Here is a 22,040-nt window from a genome sequence, read left to right on the forward strand (position 1 = left end):
GCAAAACAAAATTCTAAGACATCTTGAATATTATCAGAGACTTTTTTTTCACAAAAATTACAATCCTATTCTGTTTATTTATCTAAAGTTATTTTAAAAATCAATTAATTTTTATTGATGAAGGGAACAGCTTGTGGGTACATTTGATTGCTGTTTAAAATAACATGCACCCAAATGCCTTTTAGCTGATCATTAGTGAATTTAAAAAATACTCCTATATAAGAGGCAACAATTAGAAGTGATTGTCTATCCTTAAAAACCCCCGAGAATATTGATTGGTTGCTGGTTTTGGCTCAATTCTGGTTTAGAACAAGTTGAAATACGAATATCATGACTGAATTAAAACAATCCTGATAATGAACAACAAAAAAAACTTTGTTTACTTTGTCTGGTGCATCTTCATGTACAGCATGGCCACATTGTGGTAGAACTTGCATTTGAAATTTTCCTTTAAACAAATAATTATACAGAGGCGCATTAGTGATTTCATCATTAATTAATGCTCCTAAACAGCAGAAACAGTCACTTAAAACTATCCAGTCTATGCCAACTCTGAGCAATCCCATTCCTCCAATAATTTTTCCTGCAACCTATTCTTCCCATGTTCTCAATATCTCCCCAAGAATTCTTCCAAGCACTAAGCACAAGGAGCAATTTGCCAGTCTACCTACCAAAATACAGGTCGACTTTCACTAATCTGACTACCTGTAATCCGGTTCCTTCGATAATCCGGCACTGATTTCAAATTTTCCGTGCAATTGTAATTTCAAATTTCCCAGGCCACTATATGGCGCACCCTTGTTAGCAGAGACAGGCGATTCCTGCTTGTTTTCCTGCATTTATTAATATCATTTGCCTGGCACCCGCCCATCTCACCCACCAGTGGCGGGGAGGCTGGTGCACGCTGGGTAGGCCTGTCTTCCCATCTGCCTGCTGGCAGTCGCACACTGCCCTCTGACGTCGCCCGGCTGGCGCTCCATTCTCTTCTGCCTACAACCTCAAATCAGACGTGGCGACCTGCTGAATTTAAGCATATTACTAAGCGGAGGAAAAGAAACTAATGAGGATTCCCTCAGTAACTGCGAGTGAAGAGGGAAGAGCCCGGTGCCGAATCCCCAGCCACCTGGCAGTGGCGTGAAATGTGATGTATAGAAGACCTCCTTTCTCCGACTTCTGCTTCTGTTCACCCAGATGTGCTGCCAACAACATCAACAGTTTTTGAAGAAACTGTTGTGTCAGTTTCAGCACCAGTTCCTGAAGCTTCACTCATTTTTCAAAATGAGGGTGTTGATGATCTTGACAATCCCACACTTGCAGACATGCAACTTTGCCTGAAGGTATATTAAACATCTCACTTTCTCTTCTAAAGTGCTCAACTTTTCTGTTTAAGTTAATTCCTGTATATTTACCTGTACCCTTTATTTTATCTGTGCCTGTACAGTATATATTACTTTATTAAAAGTGCACTTTCTAATCATTTAATATTTCTGTTTCATTATTATCTAACTTGTACTGATTTGCAAGGTATTTTAAAGTTATGATGAGGCAGTTAGCTATTGCTTAATGTGATCCTTCTGTAATTTGGCATTTTCACTAATCTGGCACTCCTCAGGTTCCAATGGTGCCAGATTATAAAAGGTTGACCTGTACATATTTTTGGAATGTGGGAGAAAATCAGTCACTTTGGAGAACATGCAAACTCCATACAGAAAGCATCAGAGTTCAGGAATGAATATGGGTCACTGACCTGTGAGAAAACAGCTCTATCTGTTGCATCACTCCACCAAAACAAGTAGTTTATACTTAATTTCTTCTTATGATCAAGAACTTGGAAGTATCCAGAGGGCTTCCAGCCAGGTACAAGTATCGGTTATAACCAACATTTTGATGACAAACTCTGCTGAAGATGGCCAAATCTCTGATGAAGGGCAGAGTTTGTCATTGAAAATGACCAAGGTGCCCAATCTCTATACACCTCTATCCCCCACCAGGAAGATGTCAAAGCTCTCTGCTTTTTTCTGGACACTGGACGCAATCAGTTCCCCTCCACCACCACACACCTCTGTCCAGCAGAACTTCTCATCTCAATAATTTCTACTTCAGCTCCTTCCACTTACTTCAAACAAAAGGTGTAGCCATGGGTACTCGCATGGGTCCCAGCAACACCTGCTTTTTTGTCAGCTACGTGGAAGTCTATGTTACAAGCCTACACTGTGTCACTCCCCCACTTTTCCTATGCTCCATCGACAACTGCATTGGTGCTGCTTCTTGCACCCATGCAGAGCTCATCAGCTTCATCAACTTTGCTCCAACTTCCACCCTGCCCTCATATTTACCTGGTGCATTTCTGACACCTCCTTCCCCTTTCCCAATCTCTGTCTCTATCTCTGGAGACGGTTTATCTATTATAAACCCACTGACTCTCACAGCTACCTGGACTTTACAGCTTCCCATCTTGTTACTTATAAAACTACCATCCCCTTCTCTCAATTCCTGTCTGCCACATCTGCTCTCAGGATGAGGCTTTTCATTCCAGAAAAATAGAAGGGGCTTCCTTTCCTCCACTATCAATGCTATCCTCAAATGTATCTTCTCCATTTTGTGCACATCTGCCCTTACCCCATCTTCCCACCACCCTACCCGGGATAGGGTTCCTCTTGCCCTCACCTACCATCCCATCAGCCTCCGTGTCCAGCACATAATTCTTCATAACGACAGCCATCTCGAATGGGATCCCACCACCAAGCACATCTTTCCCTCCAACTCCCCCAGACTTTCTGCTTTCCTCAGGGATTGCTCCCTATGCAAATTCCTTGTCCATTCATCCCTTCCCACTGACCTCCCTGCTGACACTTATCCTTGCAAACAGAACAAGTGCTACATCTGCCCTCATAACTCCTCCCTCACTACTATTCAGGGCCCCAAACAGTTCTTCCAGGTGCGGTGACACATCACCTGCGAGTCTGTTGGGGTCATCTACTGCATCCAGTACTCACTGTGTGGCCTCCTGCATATCGGTGAGACCCGACATAGATCGGGAGACCTCTTTGCAGAGCACCTACACTCTGCCCAGTAGAAAAAGTGGGCTCTCCAAGTAGCCACCCTTTGTAATTCCACTTTCCATTCCCATATGTCAATCCACGGCCGCTGCTTCTACTGTCATGATGAGGTCACACTCAGGTTGGAGGAGCAACACCTTATAGTAGAGTCTGGGTAGCCTCCAACCTGATGGCATGACCATCGATTTTTCAAACTTAACTTCACCTAATGCATCCTCCCGCCACCCTTCCCCATTCCCATTTCCCTCTCTCTATTTCCTTACCTGCCCATCACCTCCCTCTGGTGCTCCTCCCCCTTTTCTTTCTTCCATGGCCTTCTGCCCTCTTCTATTAGATTCCCCCTGCTCTAGCCCTGTATCTCTTTCACCGATCAACTTCTCAGCTCTTTACTTCACCGCTTCCCACTCCCAGTTTCACCTATCACCTTGTGTTTCTTCCTCCCCTTCCCCACCTTTTAACTCTGTCTCATTTTTTCTCCAGTCCTGCTGAAAGGTCTCGGCCCAAAACATCGACTGTACTCCTTTCCACAGAAGCTGCTTAGCCTGCTGAACTCCTCCAGCATTGTGTGTGTGTTACTTGGATTCATCTGCATCTGCAGATATTCTTTTGTTTGTTAAGTTTATGGTTTACCACATTAAAAGTCCAAAGAGTATTAAGGAAGATAGTTTGCGTTAACCCTTATGAAAAGGTATTGTGTAAATTGGCTATTTATTTTTACAACTGAGCATTTACGCTCACATCTGTTATTGAAATTATTCCAAAATGTTCAAAAACATTACAGGATTACCTTGCATTTGACCAATTGTGAGGTCTCGATCCAATCTGTCGACACCTACAACAAAGATTTTAAATGGATTTTTGAAATTACATAAAAGATATTTAAGCAGTTTCTACAAAGAAATAGAATTTAACCAATGAAGAGTGTACCTGCTAGTAATAGTAGCTTAGGAACTGGGCAACTAAGAAAGAGGTTGGATAATCCTCTGAACCACCCTTCCCAATACTTCTCAGTTCTGGATAGTTCGATACGCCAGGTATACTGAAACAAAGAATAGTCAACATATTTAACCAGCCAGCCATAGAACACAATACAGATTTAAGGAAGAGGAGAAAACAAGCAGTCAATCATAACAAAATAAGTCTAGATTCCAGCTGGAAGTACCGAACCTACTGAGTATTTACAGCATTTTCATTTATTTTAAGTAGTTAACTATTACCATAACACAGCTGAGAAACAAAACTAGTGAGTGACAACATACTTTCTCTCCCATTCCCTTACCCCACCATCCATAAGCAAAAGACTTTTGCAACAAGAACATAAACCAATGAATATTAGTTTATACTTTTATCCAAATTAACTTACTTCAGCTTTATCTTCTTTTATACTTGGTTCAATTTTTTTCTCCTTCTTTGCCACTCCTCCTTCTTCCTCCTCCTCCTCCTCTTCGTGAATAGCAGTATCTACGAGAGATTGAGAGCTCCCTGGAGTGTTGGAATCTTCCTCATATCTGCATGGAATCAATTCAAAATTACCTCACGACTTTCAATATTTTAATCATTCTCACTGAACTATCTTATTAGCCTTACCAAATTAGAATCCAGAGGAAACACCTATCAAAGTTGGTACATGTTTTAGTTACTTAATTTACGTGATCATCTGTAGCTATCACTGGTATTTTCCTATCCATTCTGAAACAGATGGAACAATTATATTGCCCACCTTTTTCAACAGAATGCTCCATTTCTTAATAACTCAGATGTTATTATTTTGAACTGTTAGGGAAAAATAGCAGGGGGCAAACAGCGCATCGAGAAGGTATAGGCTAGAGACATGGCTCCCTAAAATTCATGCTCTCCCCCCATTCCTCTTTAATGCATATTCCCTTCTTTGTAATAGTATCCAGAGGCATGAAATCCACTGCATTTAAAATTATTGATATCCTGCTTCTCACCTTCTTTCTTTCAATCTCATCATTTTCTTTTTGATGTTTATTTGTTTGATATATGGACAAATAAATCAAATTTAACAGAAAACCCATACCTTCTCCACAGACCATCCCTCTCTCCACACTGTCTCAAGGGGAACTAGGTTTTTAACAACTTCAGTATTTTATATGACTTGATAATGAGCTTCTGACCCAATTCTTCTTATCTGCAAAATCACCCATCACCACTCGATCTGCTAGTTGAAACTTCATTACGTGATAGTCTTCTCTAAATTCAACTATTCTAATGCTTTTCTGCCTGGCCTCCAACCCTTCAAAATTCACAGCTCTTACCATAACCAACTCGAATGCTGTTAACCAAGCACCAACCATATTCCACTAATCCATTGTTCTCGTGTTCACTGATCTTCTCTGGCTCTTAATCCCCAAAAATTAAAATGATTTTTCTTCTGCTTCTATCCTTCCTCGGCCTTCACCAGGGTCCAAAATTTGTTGTCCCCCATACGTACTTAAAATGCCTTAAGATTTCTTAGCTAATTGAAGTCCTTATGTAAATACAGGTTTCAATCAACGTAAACCATTCCTTGAAGAAATTCAGATTTTTTTTAACATGGGGATTCAAGAGGCAAAACATTACATAGTCCAAATTCTGCTAATGTGGAAACTAATTTATATTCTTGCAAGGACTGTAAACAGACAGATCTATTGGTGAGGGAATCAATAGTAATATTACCGTTTTATTTGACCAAGCATAGATACTCTTGCTGATTCCAGATTTCTTATCTGACCACTTTTTACACTGCAAAAAAGAAGTTTGGAGAATAGTTTCTATTAAGTAGCATACACAACCTGCACAATATCACATTAATAAAAGCTGAGTATTTTGAAAGCATTGGAGGAAGAACAGACATAAATAAAAATTAAATTCTTGAAGTGAAATAATCAGCTATATATTCAGAATTTGGAAAACAAAATATAGTAGAGATCCTCAGAACATACAAGTGCACTTCACAAACAAAGAATTACTGATTTGTAAAAAAACAAGGCAAGGCCACAAGATACAATGAAAGGCAATTTTTAGGAGGAATTGAGGGATAATATACCCACATTTTTCTCAAGAATGCTTGCAAATCTATTACATCCACCTGCACAGGCAGATGGGGTTGTCAGTAAAACTGTATCAGAAAGAATCTCAACAATTTAACTTTCTATCAATACAACCTGGAACTACCAAATACTGGTACCAAAACAAAGCAATGCTGTTACATCAATCCTGGAATTATTCCAGTATACATGCTGTATTACTTATTGTGTTATCAAGTCATGTTAATCAAAGAATCTCGAATCAACTGAATTCAGTGAGGGCAGCAGCTGTAACATCACCCAATAAAGAAGGGAAGAGAATAATCTTCCAAAATTTCTCAGTAAAATGGATTGTCACTGTCTTCACAAATGATCTTAAGATATTCACTGCCCAGCTTCATACTTGAAGTACTTAAGCAAAGTGTAGACCACATGGAACCACATATCAAGCATAACTTGTCAAACTCAAAGGGGATGAGAAAATTTAGTAAAGAAGAGGCATCAACTGATTGAGAAAGTTTCAGATACCTTAAATTTTGGCACTGATATATTATTGCAGCACAGTCTTTTTTCTTTGAAGACAATTAATGGCAGCATCAGATAGAGGCCAGAGTTGGACCCTAATATCCAGCTGCACTGAAGCTTTAGTAAGCCTCTTCAAAAAGACACAAATGACACCAAAATTCGTGACAGATTAAGGAAGGATGCCAGATCACCATCCTAAAGAACATGGCCCATTAACATTTACCCTACTACTTCAAGACTACTTTGACAAATGTTAACTTCTAACTTCCAGATTTTTTCTTAACCCAAATTTTAATTTTTATATTGCCCTTTGACCTCATCAGCTCCAGATTTTTAATCCGGTGGCATTAACAATACACTCAACAAAATCAGAACTGTCACTACCTTATATCACCATCTTACATATTGTCATTTTTTTGCAGCTACAGTGCAGTGAAAAGACATAAAATTACAAATAAAGAATGTAAACAAAAAAAGGAATAATGTTGCATTCACGGCGGAAGGGGAAGAAGCTGTTTCTGAATTAAGTCTTCAGATTCCTGTACCACCTTCATTATTCTATCTTATTCCTGGCTAAATGAACTATTCCCAATACACTTTTTCTAACCCTCCTTTTGCCCCTTAAGCAATGCCAAGAAAATGCAACACAGCTAACTGCTCCTCTTGTATTCACCATTTGTCAGTTTTATGTAAACTCATAGAATATACAAGTTTTAAAATCAGTTGCTTCATGCTTTCTACAAAGAAATTAGCTCCAAAATGTACGATCTCACACTTTGATGTCATTTCTCAACATACTGACGAATCAAGCTACAGCCCTACAAATAGATTGCAGGGATCATGTTCTGTAAAAACAATACTTACTTAAGATGTGTTCATACCAAATGACATTTTTCAAATATATTTTTAATTATGTTCCTGTTAACTGCCACTGTATTAAGCAGCTGACAGATCTTATAATCTGTTAGCTAACAAATTTAGATCAATATATTTTCTAATAGTCAAGACTTATCTTTTATTCTGCATGTGTACAAATGTGCATAAATCATTTGATTATATTTGAAGTATAGATATGTGATCTAAATTTTCCTATATGGAGTCTTTATACTCCCGTTGCTTTGGTAAGACAAGATCCAAGACTATACAAAAGTTAACAAGGCCAGTCATGATGAATGATTTTGATCCAAACATTGTTCAATTCCTTCCTATAGATGCTGCCTAACCCACTAAGTTCCTTCAGTTCCTTTGTGTTGCTGTAGATTTCCAGCATCTGTGGTCTGTTGTGCCACCAAAGTTAATAAATGTTGAAGTATTTTTAAACTGTTCCTGGGTTACAAACACCTGACACAGAGACTCCTGCATACATGAACAAGTGTTTGGGAGATTAGAGGGCTGAATGGGGATGGATATGCTAGCTGCACTGGGGCTGCAAAGAACTTCTGCTGGGTGAGAACGGAGCATTTTGGCATGCCTTCTTTTCCCACCCCAATCCACAAAGATTGGGCACTGAGCAGAGGTGGGAGTACTGAGCAGATTCATTCGCTCAATCACTAAGTCAGTGACGTTGCCTGGAGTCTGCACTTTCTGCACCTGCTCCATCACTTAACATGTATGTTTGTGATCACTTCCCACACACTGATTTTGTTCATTTCCTACTCATGACAATTCCAGGTTACAAACAGTTCTAAGTAACATGACCCCATCATATCACAGCACTGCCTACAATGATTATAATCTGCAAAAACCTATGAGTCTAATGATGCAAAATTCAACACAAAGGGGAAAAGCTACAGCAAATTCAGGATAGAATTCATATATTTTTCTCCTGATTTTTAGTTAGCATTGGTACAAGAGTTATAATAGGAAATTCAAATATATTTTATTTTTCACAAGCACCTCAGATTGGAAATTGAATATTGTATGTAATCACAAGAAAATTCTATTGTGCAGGATATTATGTGCATTCAGAGAACTATAAACTCGATATCTGAAAGGCTCAAGGAAAGACTAAAGAATAATGTACAGCTGGGCAGAGACAACAAACATTCATGATATTGTGGATTTAATTGGCTTGGCCATATGAGACGGAGGATAGTGGTGTGGCGTGTTGTTCTGAATGGAGATTTATGACCAGTGGTGTTCTGCAAGGATCAGTGCCGGCTTCTCTGCTTAAAGGTAACATGAAAAATGGTAGCATTGTGAATAGTGAGGATGGTTATCAAAGGATGCAGCTGGGTATATACTAAATAGAAAATAGACAGAGAAAGGGCAGAGTTTCATCCAAGCTAATGTGAGTTGTTGCACTTTGGGAGGTCAGATGCATGAGGAAAGTATACTGTATAGTAAATGGCAGGATCCTGGCAAGCACTGACATACAGAGGGGCTTGGGGTGCAAGCCCATAGCTCTCTGAAAGTGGCAACGCATGAATAACATAGTAAAGAAAGTGCATGACATACTTGCTGCACTGGTTGGAGCATTAAGGATAAAAGTCATATTGCAGTGATATAAAACTTCGGTCAGGCCACATTTGGAGTATTGTAATGCAATTCTCCTCATCTCATTAAAGGATGTGGAGACCTTGAAGAGGGTGCAAAAGATGTCCAGGCCTGGATTAGAGAGTATTAGTTATAACAAAAAGGTTAAACAAAGTTGGGATTGTTTTCTCTGGAGCTTTGAAGTTGAAGGGCAACACATAGAAGTATATCAAATTATGATTGGCATAGATGGGGCAGATGGGCAGAGTCAAACACTAGAAGGGATAGCTCTTAGTTTTAAAGAGGGCATTTTCCAGGACACTGCCTGAATTAGAGAACATACCTTATGAGGAAAGCTTGAGTGAACTATGTTTTTTCTCCTTGGATGAGAGGTGACTTGATAGAGATGTATAAGATTATGAAGGACATAAGACAGCCAGCAACTTTTTCCCGGGGTTGCAATGGGCAATACCAGAGGACAATGTTTAAGGTGAATGAAGAAATGTTTAGGGGAGATTGCAGAGATAGTGCTTTTATTTTAAAAACAGAGAATAATGGATGTCTGAAATGTACTTTCAGGGCTGGCAGTAGAAGCCAATACGGACACTTAGATTCTTAGATAGGCACACGAATATGAAAAAAAAAGGTTATGGGCTATATCAAAGTGAAAGGCTAGATTGTGCAAGGAGTAAGCCAGCACACCATCATGGGGTCAAAAGGACTTTACTACGCTGTACAGTTCTACATGCTAAAGTATATTTAATATAGTATGAAATTATTTATTTTCTTCAATGACAATTAAGTGTTCAATGTGGATTTGCTTCTAAAAGAGGGAATTTGTATTTTTGGACTTGAAAAATCAACAGAATTTTGATGCCTGACAAAAGTGTGTACTGTACTAATGCTACTTACTTTGAAGCTCAACAACTAAGATGGGAACTAGTTACTTTGTTGCATGTTTTAAATTTTTTGAAATTCCCCAGTCGTGTAGTTGTAACATTTTAAAGTTTATAGACATCGAAGAATTTATGATCATTAAATTCTGCATGGTAGTTTTTAGTTAATTAACACCCTGGAAATCCCCATTTCTTTCACTATCGAAGATTGCTACCTCACACTGAAAATTTATCCTGATCATGAGTTTGTAAATCTAACGTGAGCAAAGGACCTTGGGAATGGCAAGGGTAAAGTGCTTGAGGGATGTGGGACAGGTGGTAGAGGAGTGCCAGGGACAGGGGGTAGCATAGGTGCAGATGCATCTAGCGTGAAATACCAAGCAAGGTAATTTGATTCCAAACAGTTGGTTTATAGATCACTACAGAATGTCTCTCTGGTGCTTCCTGCTCCCCCCACCCCCCACATCTCCCTTCCACTTTTCCTAACCATGATTCCCCTTCCCTGCTTACTTCCCACGCTCAGTCCACAATCGAGACCCATTATCCAAATCAGATTTATCATCACTCACATACGTCATGAAATCTGTTTCTTTTTGTGGCAGCAGTATAGTGCAATATATAAAATTACTACAGTATTGTGCAGAAGTCTTAAGTACCCTAGCTATATATATGTGCCTAAGATTTTTTACACAATACATCAGAGGAAACCACATTACTTGGTCCATAGCTTATTCTCACTTAACAGTTTTCACACAGCCTCAGGAAGAAAGTGGCACACCCATCACTTCTCAGTGGCAATATCTGAACAATTACTTCATCAACCTTTACAAACAATATTTTTGGTGGTCTTCTGATGACAGTGCAAGGCAATCATTGTTGTATTCTGATTTATTTTCTGAAGCTTGACTAACAATTCATGCTTGTAAAAATTCTGGCCCATATCTCAACAAACACACAGATGTCAGACTAAAAAAATATTTTTACAGACAAGTTGCTGATGGCCTCAGATATAGATTCTCAATGGCTGCTTTCTGCAGTCAACCTGGTATACAAGCCCTTCAGAGAAGGAAATTTATACCAGAATCACTGTTTAAACAGCAAAGGAATCATAATCAGGCACTCAGTGCTCAAAAACACTGTTTGGAATATCTTTACCAGAAAGGCTGTAGCTCTTCAAGACAATGGTACACCACTATTATTTCAAGAGTAAATATGGCTGGACAATAAATGATGACCTTTGGACAATGTCCAGGTGTCAAAAATGAGGACTGAGGGGAAAAAATAATTGATGCCAGGAATAACTGGACAATTTAAATCCAGTAGAGAGGATAAAAATGATGATAAGGCAGAGATGGGTGCTGTCCATGTATATATAAAATTTAATGATAGATTTTCAGATAATGCACTGAGCAGCAGCAGCAAGACCTGCCCAGATATCATCCCTGATGAAGATGATAGTGTTTCATAGAACTGTTGGTTAAAATAGATACCTGTACCCAGCTGGAAGCCCAGGAGTTTATTAAAATTAAAGTCAGTGACTGCAAAAGAAAGAAAATGCCATGTAGTTACCATAAATCTTGACAATGAATATATTTTGCTATAAAATAACTTTGTTCAATGAGTACCTTGTCTTTTCTTATTAATGCAGATTCTAAATTGTTTCTACTACTGTACATGCATGGCCAATGCAGGGAAGATAGGCAATTATCTATGAAACCCTCTTTTACTCAGAGTCTCTGGAATTGCAGCTCTTTAGCCACTGGACAACCACTGGATTCTGCAACAAGGAAATTACCGTTCTCAGGCTCCATACATTTAGGGTGTATATGACTTTAGTCCCATCAAACCCATGAGGCTGGGATGTCTCGCCCACCCAAACCCCCGTTTGTGTGAATGCTGTGTAGCATCCCCCTCCCCCTGCAATCACCATCAGCAAGAAATAATAGACGGTACAATGCTTACAATTATAAAGAACATATATTTAAGAATGTTAACTAACCAAACAATTATCAAAGAAAAGAAAAAAATAAATAAAAGGGCCAACTGGCTTGCCCACAGAAGGCAAAGAATGGTTGTAGATGGGTCATATTCTGCATGGAGGTCGGTGACCAGTGGTGTGCCTCAGGGATCCCTACTGTTCGGGATTTTTATAAATGACCTGGATGAGGAAGTGGAGGGATGGGTTAGTAAAATTGCTGATGACATAAAGGTTGGGGGTGTTGTAGATAGTCTGGAGGGCTGTCAGAGGCTACAGCGGGATATTCAAGTTTATTGTCATTTTGACCATAAACTGCTGGTACAGTACACAGTAAAAATGAAACAACATTCCTCCAGGACTGAGGTGCTACATGAAACACGATAGGATGTGAAACCGGGCTGAGAAGTGGCAGATGGAGTTCAACCCAGGTAAGTGTGAAATGATTCATTTTGGTATGTCAAATACGATGGCAGAACATAGCATTAATGGTAAGACTCTTGGCAGTGTGGAGGATCAGAGGGATCATAGGGTCCGAGTCCATAGGACACTCAAAGCTGCTACACAGATCGACTCTGTGGTTAAAACGCATACGGTGCATTGGCCTTCATCAATCGTGGGATTGAGTTTAAGAGCCGAGAGGTAATGTTGCAGCTACATAGGACCCTGGTCAGATCCCACTTGGAGTATTGTGCTCAATTCTGATTGCCTCATTACAGGAAGGATGTGGAAACCATAGAAGGGGTGCAGAGGAGACTTACAAGAATGTTGCCTGGATTGGGGAGCACGCCTTATGAGAATAGGTTGAGTGAACTCAGCCTTTTCTCCTTGGAGTGATGGAAGATGACAGGTGCCCTGATAGAGGTGTACAAAATAATGAGAGACATTGATCGTGTGGAATGGCTAACACGAGAGGACATAGTTTTAAGGTGCTTGGAAGTAGGTACAGAGGAGATGCCGGGGTAAGTTTTTTTTTAATGCAGAGAGTGGTGAGTGCGTGGAATGGGCTGCCAGCAACGGTGGTGGTGGTGGAAACAATAGGGTCTTTTAATAGACTCCTGGATAGGTACATGGAGCTTAGAAAAATAGAGTGCTATGGGTTAGCCTAGGTAGTCCTAAGGTAAGGATATGTTCGGCACAGCTTTGTGGACTGAAGGGCCTGTATTGTGCTGTAGGTTTTCTATGTTCCTATCATAACTATACAGACAAATGTGCGCATTAGTTGGAGCTCATCTTGTGGTTCTCTTAACTCAAGCTCTGCTCACTCAGTCTGCGTGAAAGCACATATCTTCTGAACATTGCTCAAAATCCATCTCAAACAAACGGGTTTTACCACAGGGCTATTGGTCCTTCTCCCTTGAAGTCATTCATCTGTACAAAGCGCCTTATATACCAGGGATGGCTTCCTCAACCATCAACCCTCCTGTCTTCTCCCAGCTCCCACCAAAAAGACTTTGACACACACCAGTGTCCCTCAAAAAAAAACCTCTTCGACCAGTGTTATTTAGAAACTTCTTTCAACTCCACCATCCTGACTGGCTGACACCACATTCCTAAGATGAACAACAGCCTTACCTCAGCTCAAACCAAAACAGTCTAAAAGTAGAATAGACTGCTCTTACAGAACTGCTAAAAAGTAATACCTACAGCACAGCAGTAAAGATCTTAACCTGGGTGCCACAATTATTTGTGTTCCTACTTCATTGTATCCATAAGGAAAAGATATGCAATTGAGAACTAGCCATGCAATTATGATGTTTTTCATATTTCACTTGCAGAACAACAGTAACTCTGTCAGCTATGGAAAATATAGATGACTTTCATGTAGCAACTGATTTGTTGCAGTTTATATATTTCTGAAAATCCATCTGATAAAATTGATCCTCCTTGTTTCGGCACTTCAGCAAACTGTATTTGCTTGAGTCAATATATTGCTGCAAACTAAAGCCCTCTTTAAGCCAAGCTCCTTTGAGTGTGAAATCTGTAATTAAGCAATCTTTTATTCTTCCTTTAACATTGAAGATGAAAGCACCAAATCCAATAAAACTAAGACTTGCTTCTACCTTTCAACATTTTTTCCACAGATGATTACTGCCAATTGCAATGACTAACTTCCAAACAGCTCAATAGCATGAAGTGTAGCCCAATCACTAATAATGGTACAAATTATTCTCCTCCAAATTATTCATGCACATTACTGTGATCTATTTACAACTGGCAAATATGAAATCAAAAATGCTGTCAAGGGGGCTTGAGTCATAAAGCAAGAGTGTTGACAGTGATGAACATAACACACAACAACTGCTCATCAAAATTCCTTTTTTGATAGTTCCTCACAAGCTTTCCACCTCTACCACTGAGAAGGACAAGGGCAGTTATGTGTAAGGGGCTACCACTGTGGCTGGCTTCATTCCAAGTTACACACTGGAAAATAATTTGCTTTCACTTTACTAGAACTGCATACCCAACAGGATAGGAGTACCTTCATCAAAAGGACTATGGTTTACCACCACCTTTGAAGGTAATCAAGCATGGATAATAAATTCAAACGTCCCCAGTAAAGTTCTCAAAAATGAATAACAAATAAAATTTTATACAAAACACCATTAACCACCACTAGTTAACTTTTGTTGGCTTAATACTCATTTTTCAATCATTCCCAATTAGAAATTATCTGCATTTTCTTAAAGATTTTTCCCTATGCGATTCAGATTTGATTTTTGGTTCAAAAATTCTCAAAATGCCCAACTTCCAAACCAAGATGAAACTTGCTATGGATGGGACAGCAACTTGGGCATTTTTTCCCCCAAGGTTCTGATCAGATTGCAACATTCTGCTTGATCTGGCCCTTGGATGAAAAGATTGTTGACTTATTCTACTGCGAAGTTACTTCTTGCTGGAAGAGGAGTAACTCATACACCTGTGGCTCATGACAAATGAATGGTAGACTGATTAAAGGAAGGGGTGGTGTGGCAGAAAGACACCCTACATGTATATATGGAGAGATGAAGGTGCTTGTGGCACTCAGAAAAGTAACTCACCTCCATTCAATAGCTTTTTCAACAGAGCTGAATACTTTAGGTCGACTCCGTAAAAACGTTTGCATGCTGTTTAAAGCATCCATTGCTGTGCCTAGAAATGTTTTTAAAACATGTTACAGAATGCTATGAAAATTATGTATACATATACAACAATGAAAATTGTCACTCAGTGGCTTATAACCGTGACTCAGAATCTGATGAGACCTACTTTTAAAAGAAACACTACAGTACTATGCAAATATCTTAGGCACATGGAAAAAAAATTCTATATAACAAAGATGCTTTCAAAAATAATGAAAAGTTTCTAAATATCAAAAAAATACTATAAAGAACAGTAACAGGAAAAACCTAAATCAAATCAATATTTGGTGTGACCACCTTTGCTTTTAAAACTGCATCAATTTTCTTAGATACACTATCACACAGTTTTATAAGAAAACCAGCTTACAGGTTGTTCTAAGCATCTTGGAGAACTGTGGCAAGTTCTTCTGCAGAGTTTGGCTACCTCGCTTGCTTCTGTCTCTCCAGGTAATCCCAGACAGCCTTGATAACGTTGAGATCAGGGCTCAGTGGAAGTCATACCATCTGTTGCAGAACTCCCTGTTCTTTTCACCGAATATAGTTCTTTATGGCCTGGGCTGTGTGTTTGGAATAATCTTCCTGCTGTAGAATGAAGTTGGGACCGATCAGACACCTTTCTGATGGTTTTGTGTGCTCAATGAGAATCAGCATTGAGGATTCCAACTCTTCTACGGACAAACTGCCTCCTATGAGAGCCAAAAATTTCCAATTTTGACTTGTCAGTCCAGAACATGCTGCATTGTTCGGCACCCCAGTCCTTATTTTATGCAAGTATGAATCGCTTCAGAGGAATGGCTTTTTGATAGCAACTCTTCCATGAGGGCAACTTCTGACAAGACTTCTTCGGACTGTAGAGGACTGTCCTTGGGTTCCAGTGCTTTCTGTGAATTCAGAGTCGAAGGCAGTGCTGGACTCCTTTCGATTTAGAAGGGACGCCAGTTTGATGTACCTCTCGTCTGCTGCACTCAGTTTCTAAGGCCAACCACCGCATTTCTGGTCCTCAATCTTGCCTGTTTCTTTATGCTTTGAGCTTGGACAGCACATCTTGAAACTCCTGTTTGCCATGTGATTTCTGCTTGGGAGAGACTTTGCTGATACAGGATGACCACCTTGTGTTGTGATGCTATGCTCACACTTGCCATGGTGTAAATACTGATGATTGCAGGGTTAAATTGTTACATCTGCCACACCCTCACCTTTTAGTTTGGTTGTCCTTTGCCTGGTTTGATTCCTCCTACACCTGTTTCTGTTTCAGTTAATCAGTTTAGTTCATTCAACTCATGATGTCATTGATCATGAGCATCTTGTCTATTATCTTTGTTTAATCATGCACTGGGCTATATACCTACAAAATAACTAAGTTTTTAAAAAATGTTACTTTAACAACATACAAAAAATTCTGTGTAACATTTAATTTTTTGGAAAATGAATGTCTGGAAATCTAAAATTTGCTCTTTTCCACTGACACACTAATGCAGAAAAAAAAAATAAACATCTAAAACAATATTTATATTAAAAACACTAGGTTGCCTAAGACTTTTGCACAGTACTGTACTTTAAGTATGACATAGTAATTTAAATAACCCACCTTCTACCACATCAATCACGCAGAGACCCAGAAGAGATGGCAGAAAGTTATTAGCTGCAGAATGAACTGCTATTGCTCCACCCATACTATGGCCAATCAACAGAATTGGGGGAGCATCTGCACCATACAATGTGTCAATTATATCTCCAATGTCTCTGTAAAGGAAAAGTATACAGATGTTAAAAAAAATGTACAAAGCTTTCTTCTCAACAAAGCTGACTTACAGACTATTTTACCCTTATAACATCCAGTTGGGTTATCAAATCTTGGTGCAATGTGCTAAACAGCCCACTGTCAAGGTATTTATCCCATGGCAGTCTTTTCTAATTCAATGTACACATTTCTTGATTTGCATTTGTTATATAAATGTGTTAACCTTTAGAATTAAAATGAGTACTATATATACAAAACATTTATCAGCCAATCTTAGATCAAATACTAACATGTTTCTCCCACTTGCAGAGGTAGAAAGTTGGTTTAAACTTGACAAAATAAATTTGGACGCTACATTAATATTGAAATAAAGCATCTTTCAATGCTGCAGGTAAGACTATGCCTTCAATTTCGTGCATTTTTTTTTATGTACATAAATACACAGAAATGGCCTTATATCATTCTGGAATCTTGAAAAGATGAAAACTAACAGTTAAAGTTGGTTTACTGCCAGTGAAATTCTCCAAAAGCTTCTAAAATAAAAAAAAAACAAACTTGGTTTCAAGATCAAAAGGAATTTTAAATATTTTAAAAAAGTAATATTAAAATTAGAAATTAACAGGCTTAACAAGACAACAGATCTAAACTATTTATAATACATTTGAATTGCAATTTAAGTGTCTAGTTTAGATGAAAAAGGACTTCGTGCTTTCCTGATGTATACGGCAAATAAACTCTTTATACGACAAATAAACTCTTCTGGCCTTCCAGCTGGGTACAGGTATTAATTATAACTGATGCTTTAATGACAAATTCTGTCATCTTCCTGAGATGGCAGAGTTTATCACTTAAGCATTGGTTATAATCGAAACGTGAACCCAGCAGGAAGCCTGAGAAGAGATTATTTGCTTAGTCTAGGGTTAATTTCAAATTAAAGCTAATCCCGCCATTTGAGTATTTCTGCAATTTTGCAGCACATTTCCATTTCAATGTGATGAAAAGTTCTGCAGTGACGTGGACAGCAATTTCCATGAAACTAATGTCTGTCTAACAGCAAGAATTCTAAACTGTATTTATTAACTGTTCTGCTTTTGATTTTGCAAGTACAATAGAGAACACACAGGATATCTTCTATATTTATCAATTAGAGTATTGTACTGGCATTTAACCAACAGAATTTCTCAGAAAATTTAATTTTTATAATCACAAATGTCTAGATAATAATGTTTTAAAATCTGCTCTATTGAACAATGACACAATTAAGTATTCTGTCTTATGGATAATCTTAAAGGAAGAGGAAATATTATTAATAGGGAAGAGTCCAAATTAGAAATACTCAATCAAGCACAGTCACATACAACTGACTGTAGCTGATGGTTAATTGTTAAACTATCAACTGCAGCATGTTCACTTAAAAATAGGCTGCTGAATCAGAACTAATACAGAGCTTAATGTCAGAATTGCTATTTATTAGCCAGCACCTGTATTTCAAAGACAGGCAGATTGGGACTGGGTAAGCACACAATCCATTTACTCTTATCTGGGTTCAGAATAAACCCAGATGGCAAGTGATTATTGTTTCTTATAGATTTGCTCACAAAGTACCAAAAATAAACAGGCCATTCCTTACTCTTTTGCCGTCATGGAGTATCAGCATTCACCACACAACACAAAAGAAAGGTCATTACAAATAAACACTAAACTAATTTTGAAAGTAATTATAATAGATCAATCCTGTCCATTTTCCTAGTGCCTGCTTTTCCCCTTCTTGTTTCTTCCATGCAAACATATCTCGTAAAAAGCTGCTGTCTTTCAGTGGAAGAAACTGCAAATAGAAAATGCAAATACAAATAAAAGACAAAACTGATTAACTTCGTACCTGGAGCATCACCATCTTTGGCAACACCACCTTCAGTTAGCTACTGATAGCCAACAGGGACACAGCAGAGCAGAACGCTTAAAACCTATTCTTAGTTCTGATGAGGGATCACTGACCTGAAATATTAAATAATTGTTTCTTTCCCTCCACTGTTACTGTCCAGCAATTGAATATTTTCAGCAATTTCTGCTTTTATTTTTGAAATACACACAGTGGCTCTTTCTCAGAGTCTAGTAGGAATGGCACCTGCCTCAGTAATCCTGCTGAACTACTATTACCCATCAAGCTCAGGCTAAGAATCCAGTGCAGCACTCAAGTGTTTAGTATTACCAGTCAGATAAAATGCAATTGTTTTCCAGCTCTACAGTGTTGAATAATGAGGGCCAGGAATAAATATGATTTCTATAAATAAATATTAATAGTTGAAAGGTAATTAAATAGGGTCAGTAGAGTTAAAAGCAGATTCCATTGTGCAGATAAAAAAGAAATTACTTCCACTGATTGGCAAATCCCGTACAAAGATTATGACCTTAAAATTAGAGTTGGAAGATTTAAGAGTGAAACTAACATTTGCATACAAAGACCAGAAAAAAAAAAGTCTGGAACTCTCTCCTGTAAGAGTCACTGGATTTTGACATTTAAAATTTCCAGTACTCAGATCAATGGTTTATTTTTCTCTTTAAAGTCACCAAAGGACATTGAGCAAAGGGAAATAAATAGATATGAGATGATTAACAGGCATGATCCAACTAAATGGGATAATATTACTTCAGCAATAACCACACAAAGAATAACTATCAAATTTGTTTTTTTAACAGTTTCAAATTCACCCAATCAATAATTAAACTTTGAAACCACAATCATAAATGAATCCACAGACATGATCCACTGAAAGTGTTGTTGCAAATCTAACCATGAGAAAGTAAATGGAAAACTCCATACAGTTTTGGACATACTATGACCATGCATTATTTATTAAGTGTTTGGCAATGTTTCTGGAACACTTGCATTTCACACTCAAGATGCAAACTGCTAGTCAGGATGTACCTCACCATGGGAGATCTTGTCAACAGATGGAGCAACCCACTTCACAAGAAAATTTCACAGATTGCTAAGAAACTATGAAAAGGTCCTAATGACCTTGCAGTAACACAGAGTAAAAATACACTGGAAGGAGATAAACAATTTGCTATTGAGTAGCTGAATCGTTTACAACATGAAATAAATTATTTTACTGCTTTTGTACCTGGACATGGTTTCTGCAGAAAGATCTTCACTGTTTACAACTTTTGTATCACCTGGAAGATAAATAGAACCATCAGTTAAATGTTTTCATAACAGTTGGTTTCCCATCTTCTTAGTAAAAAGAATAAATGATTTGATCTTGATGCAGTTTGGCTTCCATGTTTTAATGAACAGGAGACTACCAAAAAATTACAGAACTTGGGCAAAAGGGAGGAACTAATATAGCTTGTAGTAGGAATGTTTCAGTATTGACCTCACCAAAATATTGTGCACAGGAACCCCTTTGACTATGCCCACAGCAAACAAAACAAAGGGAGTCATTTAGGTTAGTTCCACTTGCCAACCCTCATTCCATATCCTTGTCGGTCACAGCATAAATATACATCCAGGTATTTTTAGGAGCATGCCTTTACCACACATTTATACAGCAAGTTTCAGACCCTCCCCCCTCCCCCAACTCTTGGGATGGGAAAACAAACTTGCCTTTGAATTTTTAACGATCACACTGAACCCATACCTTCCAGGTATCAACTTATCCACTGGTATATATTTTTTTTAATTGTCATTCCTATTCACCCTATTTTGGAATCAAATCATTTCATCCACCTCAGTTAAACCTTCTCTCAGTTCCACAGAGAACAGCTCCATCTTAACAATCTTTTTTCAACCTTCTGAAGTCCTGGTAACATCCTAGCAACATCCTAGCAAATCTTCTCTATTACCTTGCTTGAGCCATCACATCCTTTCAGAACTCTAATGAGTGGCTAACCGTGACCCTGCTATTACATTATATGCAGCTCTAACATGACTTCCTGGTTTGTATGAATAGCCAATAATCATCACAGTACGCCATCTTTACATAGCATCCTGGTTAGTCCTATTACCTCAGTCGATCACATAATCCTTTTAAACCCTTAATCACCTCCTCTTCCACAATATTGATAGGCAGCAGTTATAAATCATTATCAGTGTGAAGTTCTCCTGCATACACCCTTTTTTTGTCCAAACATGTTTTGTATCCATTTTATCTAAATTTATTATGTAACATGGAATAGTACAATGCAGTATAGGCCCTTTGGCCCAAGATGTTGTGCTGACCTTTTCACAAAGCCCAACTCATCCCTCCCACAGAGTCTTTCATTTTCCTTTCATCCATATGTCTGTCCAAGAGTCTCTTAAAGATCCCTAATATATCTGCCTCTACCACAACCCAGTTCCATGCACTTACCACTCTGTGTAAAAAAATACTACAGCTGACATCTCCCTATACTTTCCTGCATTCACATTAAAAATTTGTCTATTGCCACCATGGGGGAAAAAAGTACAGATTGTCCACTCTATCTACGCCCCTTATCATAATCACCTCTATCAAGTCTCCTCTCATTTCTCAGGATTCTAGTATCCTGAAATAAATTATAACAAAAGGAACTGAGAAGTTACCAAATGATGTAAAAGGGAAGGAAATTTTAGGGCATTTTCATCAAATTATCATGATATCTTTTCTAGATCATCATACTGTTCACCCCACAGTGAGGACTGGATTAATGAGAAAGCATAGTCTGCAGAAGGACAAGACAAATTAGAGGAATGGGCAAGCAAGTAGCAGATGGAATATAGTGCAGGGAAGTGTAAGGTCATGTACTTTGGTACAACGAAGAAAGGCAAAGACTACTTTCTAAACTTGGAGAAAATTCAGAAATCAGGGGTGCACAGTCCTTGTTCAGGATTCCCAACCTGGGGTCCATGGACTCCTTGCTTAATAGTTTTGATCCATGGCATAAATATTGGTTGGGAGACCCCTGCTCTAAAGGTTAACTTGTAGACTGAGTTTGTGGCAAGGAAGGAAAATGCAACATCAGCATTCATTTTAAGAGGAGTGGAATATAAAAGCAAGGATATTGTGCTGAGGCTTTATAAGGAATTGGTCAGACCGTGCTTGGAGTACTGTGAGCAGTTCTGGGCCCCTTATTTGAGAAAAGATATGCTGACAATGGACAGGGTCCTGAGGAGGTTCAGGAGAATGATTCCAAGAATGAAATGGTTAACATACGTGGAGTATTTAATGGTCCTGGGCCTGTACTTGCTGGAGTTTAG

The 22,040-nt window shown here is 38.6% G+C and overlaps 1 protein-coding gene across 2 annotated transcripts in view; it reads right to left on the minus strand.

Annotated features, from left to right (window-relative positions):
- Positions 1 to 22,040, minus strand: part of ppme1 (protein phosphatase methylesterase 1) — a 57,523-nt gene that overhangs the window by 9,418 nt on the left and 26,065 nt on the right. For both annotated transcript variants that reach the window (XM_059963934.1, XM_059963935.1), the window contains 8 exons: positions 19,948 to 19,999; positions 16,670 to 16,824; positions 15,001 to 15,091; positions 5,739 to 5,804; positions 4,423 to 4,567; positions 3,987 to 4,098; positions 3,847 to 3,891; positions 384 to 448 (listed from right to left, as the gene is read on the minus strand). In XM_059963934.1, coding sequence (XP_059819917.1) covers positions 384 to 448; positions 3,847 to 3,891; positions 3,987 to 4,098; positions 4,423 to 4,567; positions 5,739 to 5,804; positions 15,001 to 15,091; positions 16,670 to 16,824; positions 19,948 to 19,999 — 731 coding nt within the window. The remainder of the gene's footprint in view (positions 1 to 383; positions 449 to 3,846; positions 3,892 to 3,986; positions 4,099 to 4,422; positions 4,568 to 5,738; positions 5,805 to 15,000; positions 15,092 to 16,669; positions 16,825 to 19,947; positions 20,000 to 22,040) is intronic.

Source organism: Hypanus sabinus, chromosome 3 (genome assembly GCF_030144855.1).
Source record: "Hypanus sabinus isolate sHypSab1 chromosome 3, sHypSab1.hap1, whole genome shotgun sequence".
Taxonomy (NCBI): domain Eukaryota; kingdom Metazoa; phylum Chordata; class Chondrichthyes; order Myliobatiformes; family Dasyatidae; genus Hypanus; species Hypanus sabinus.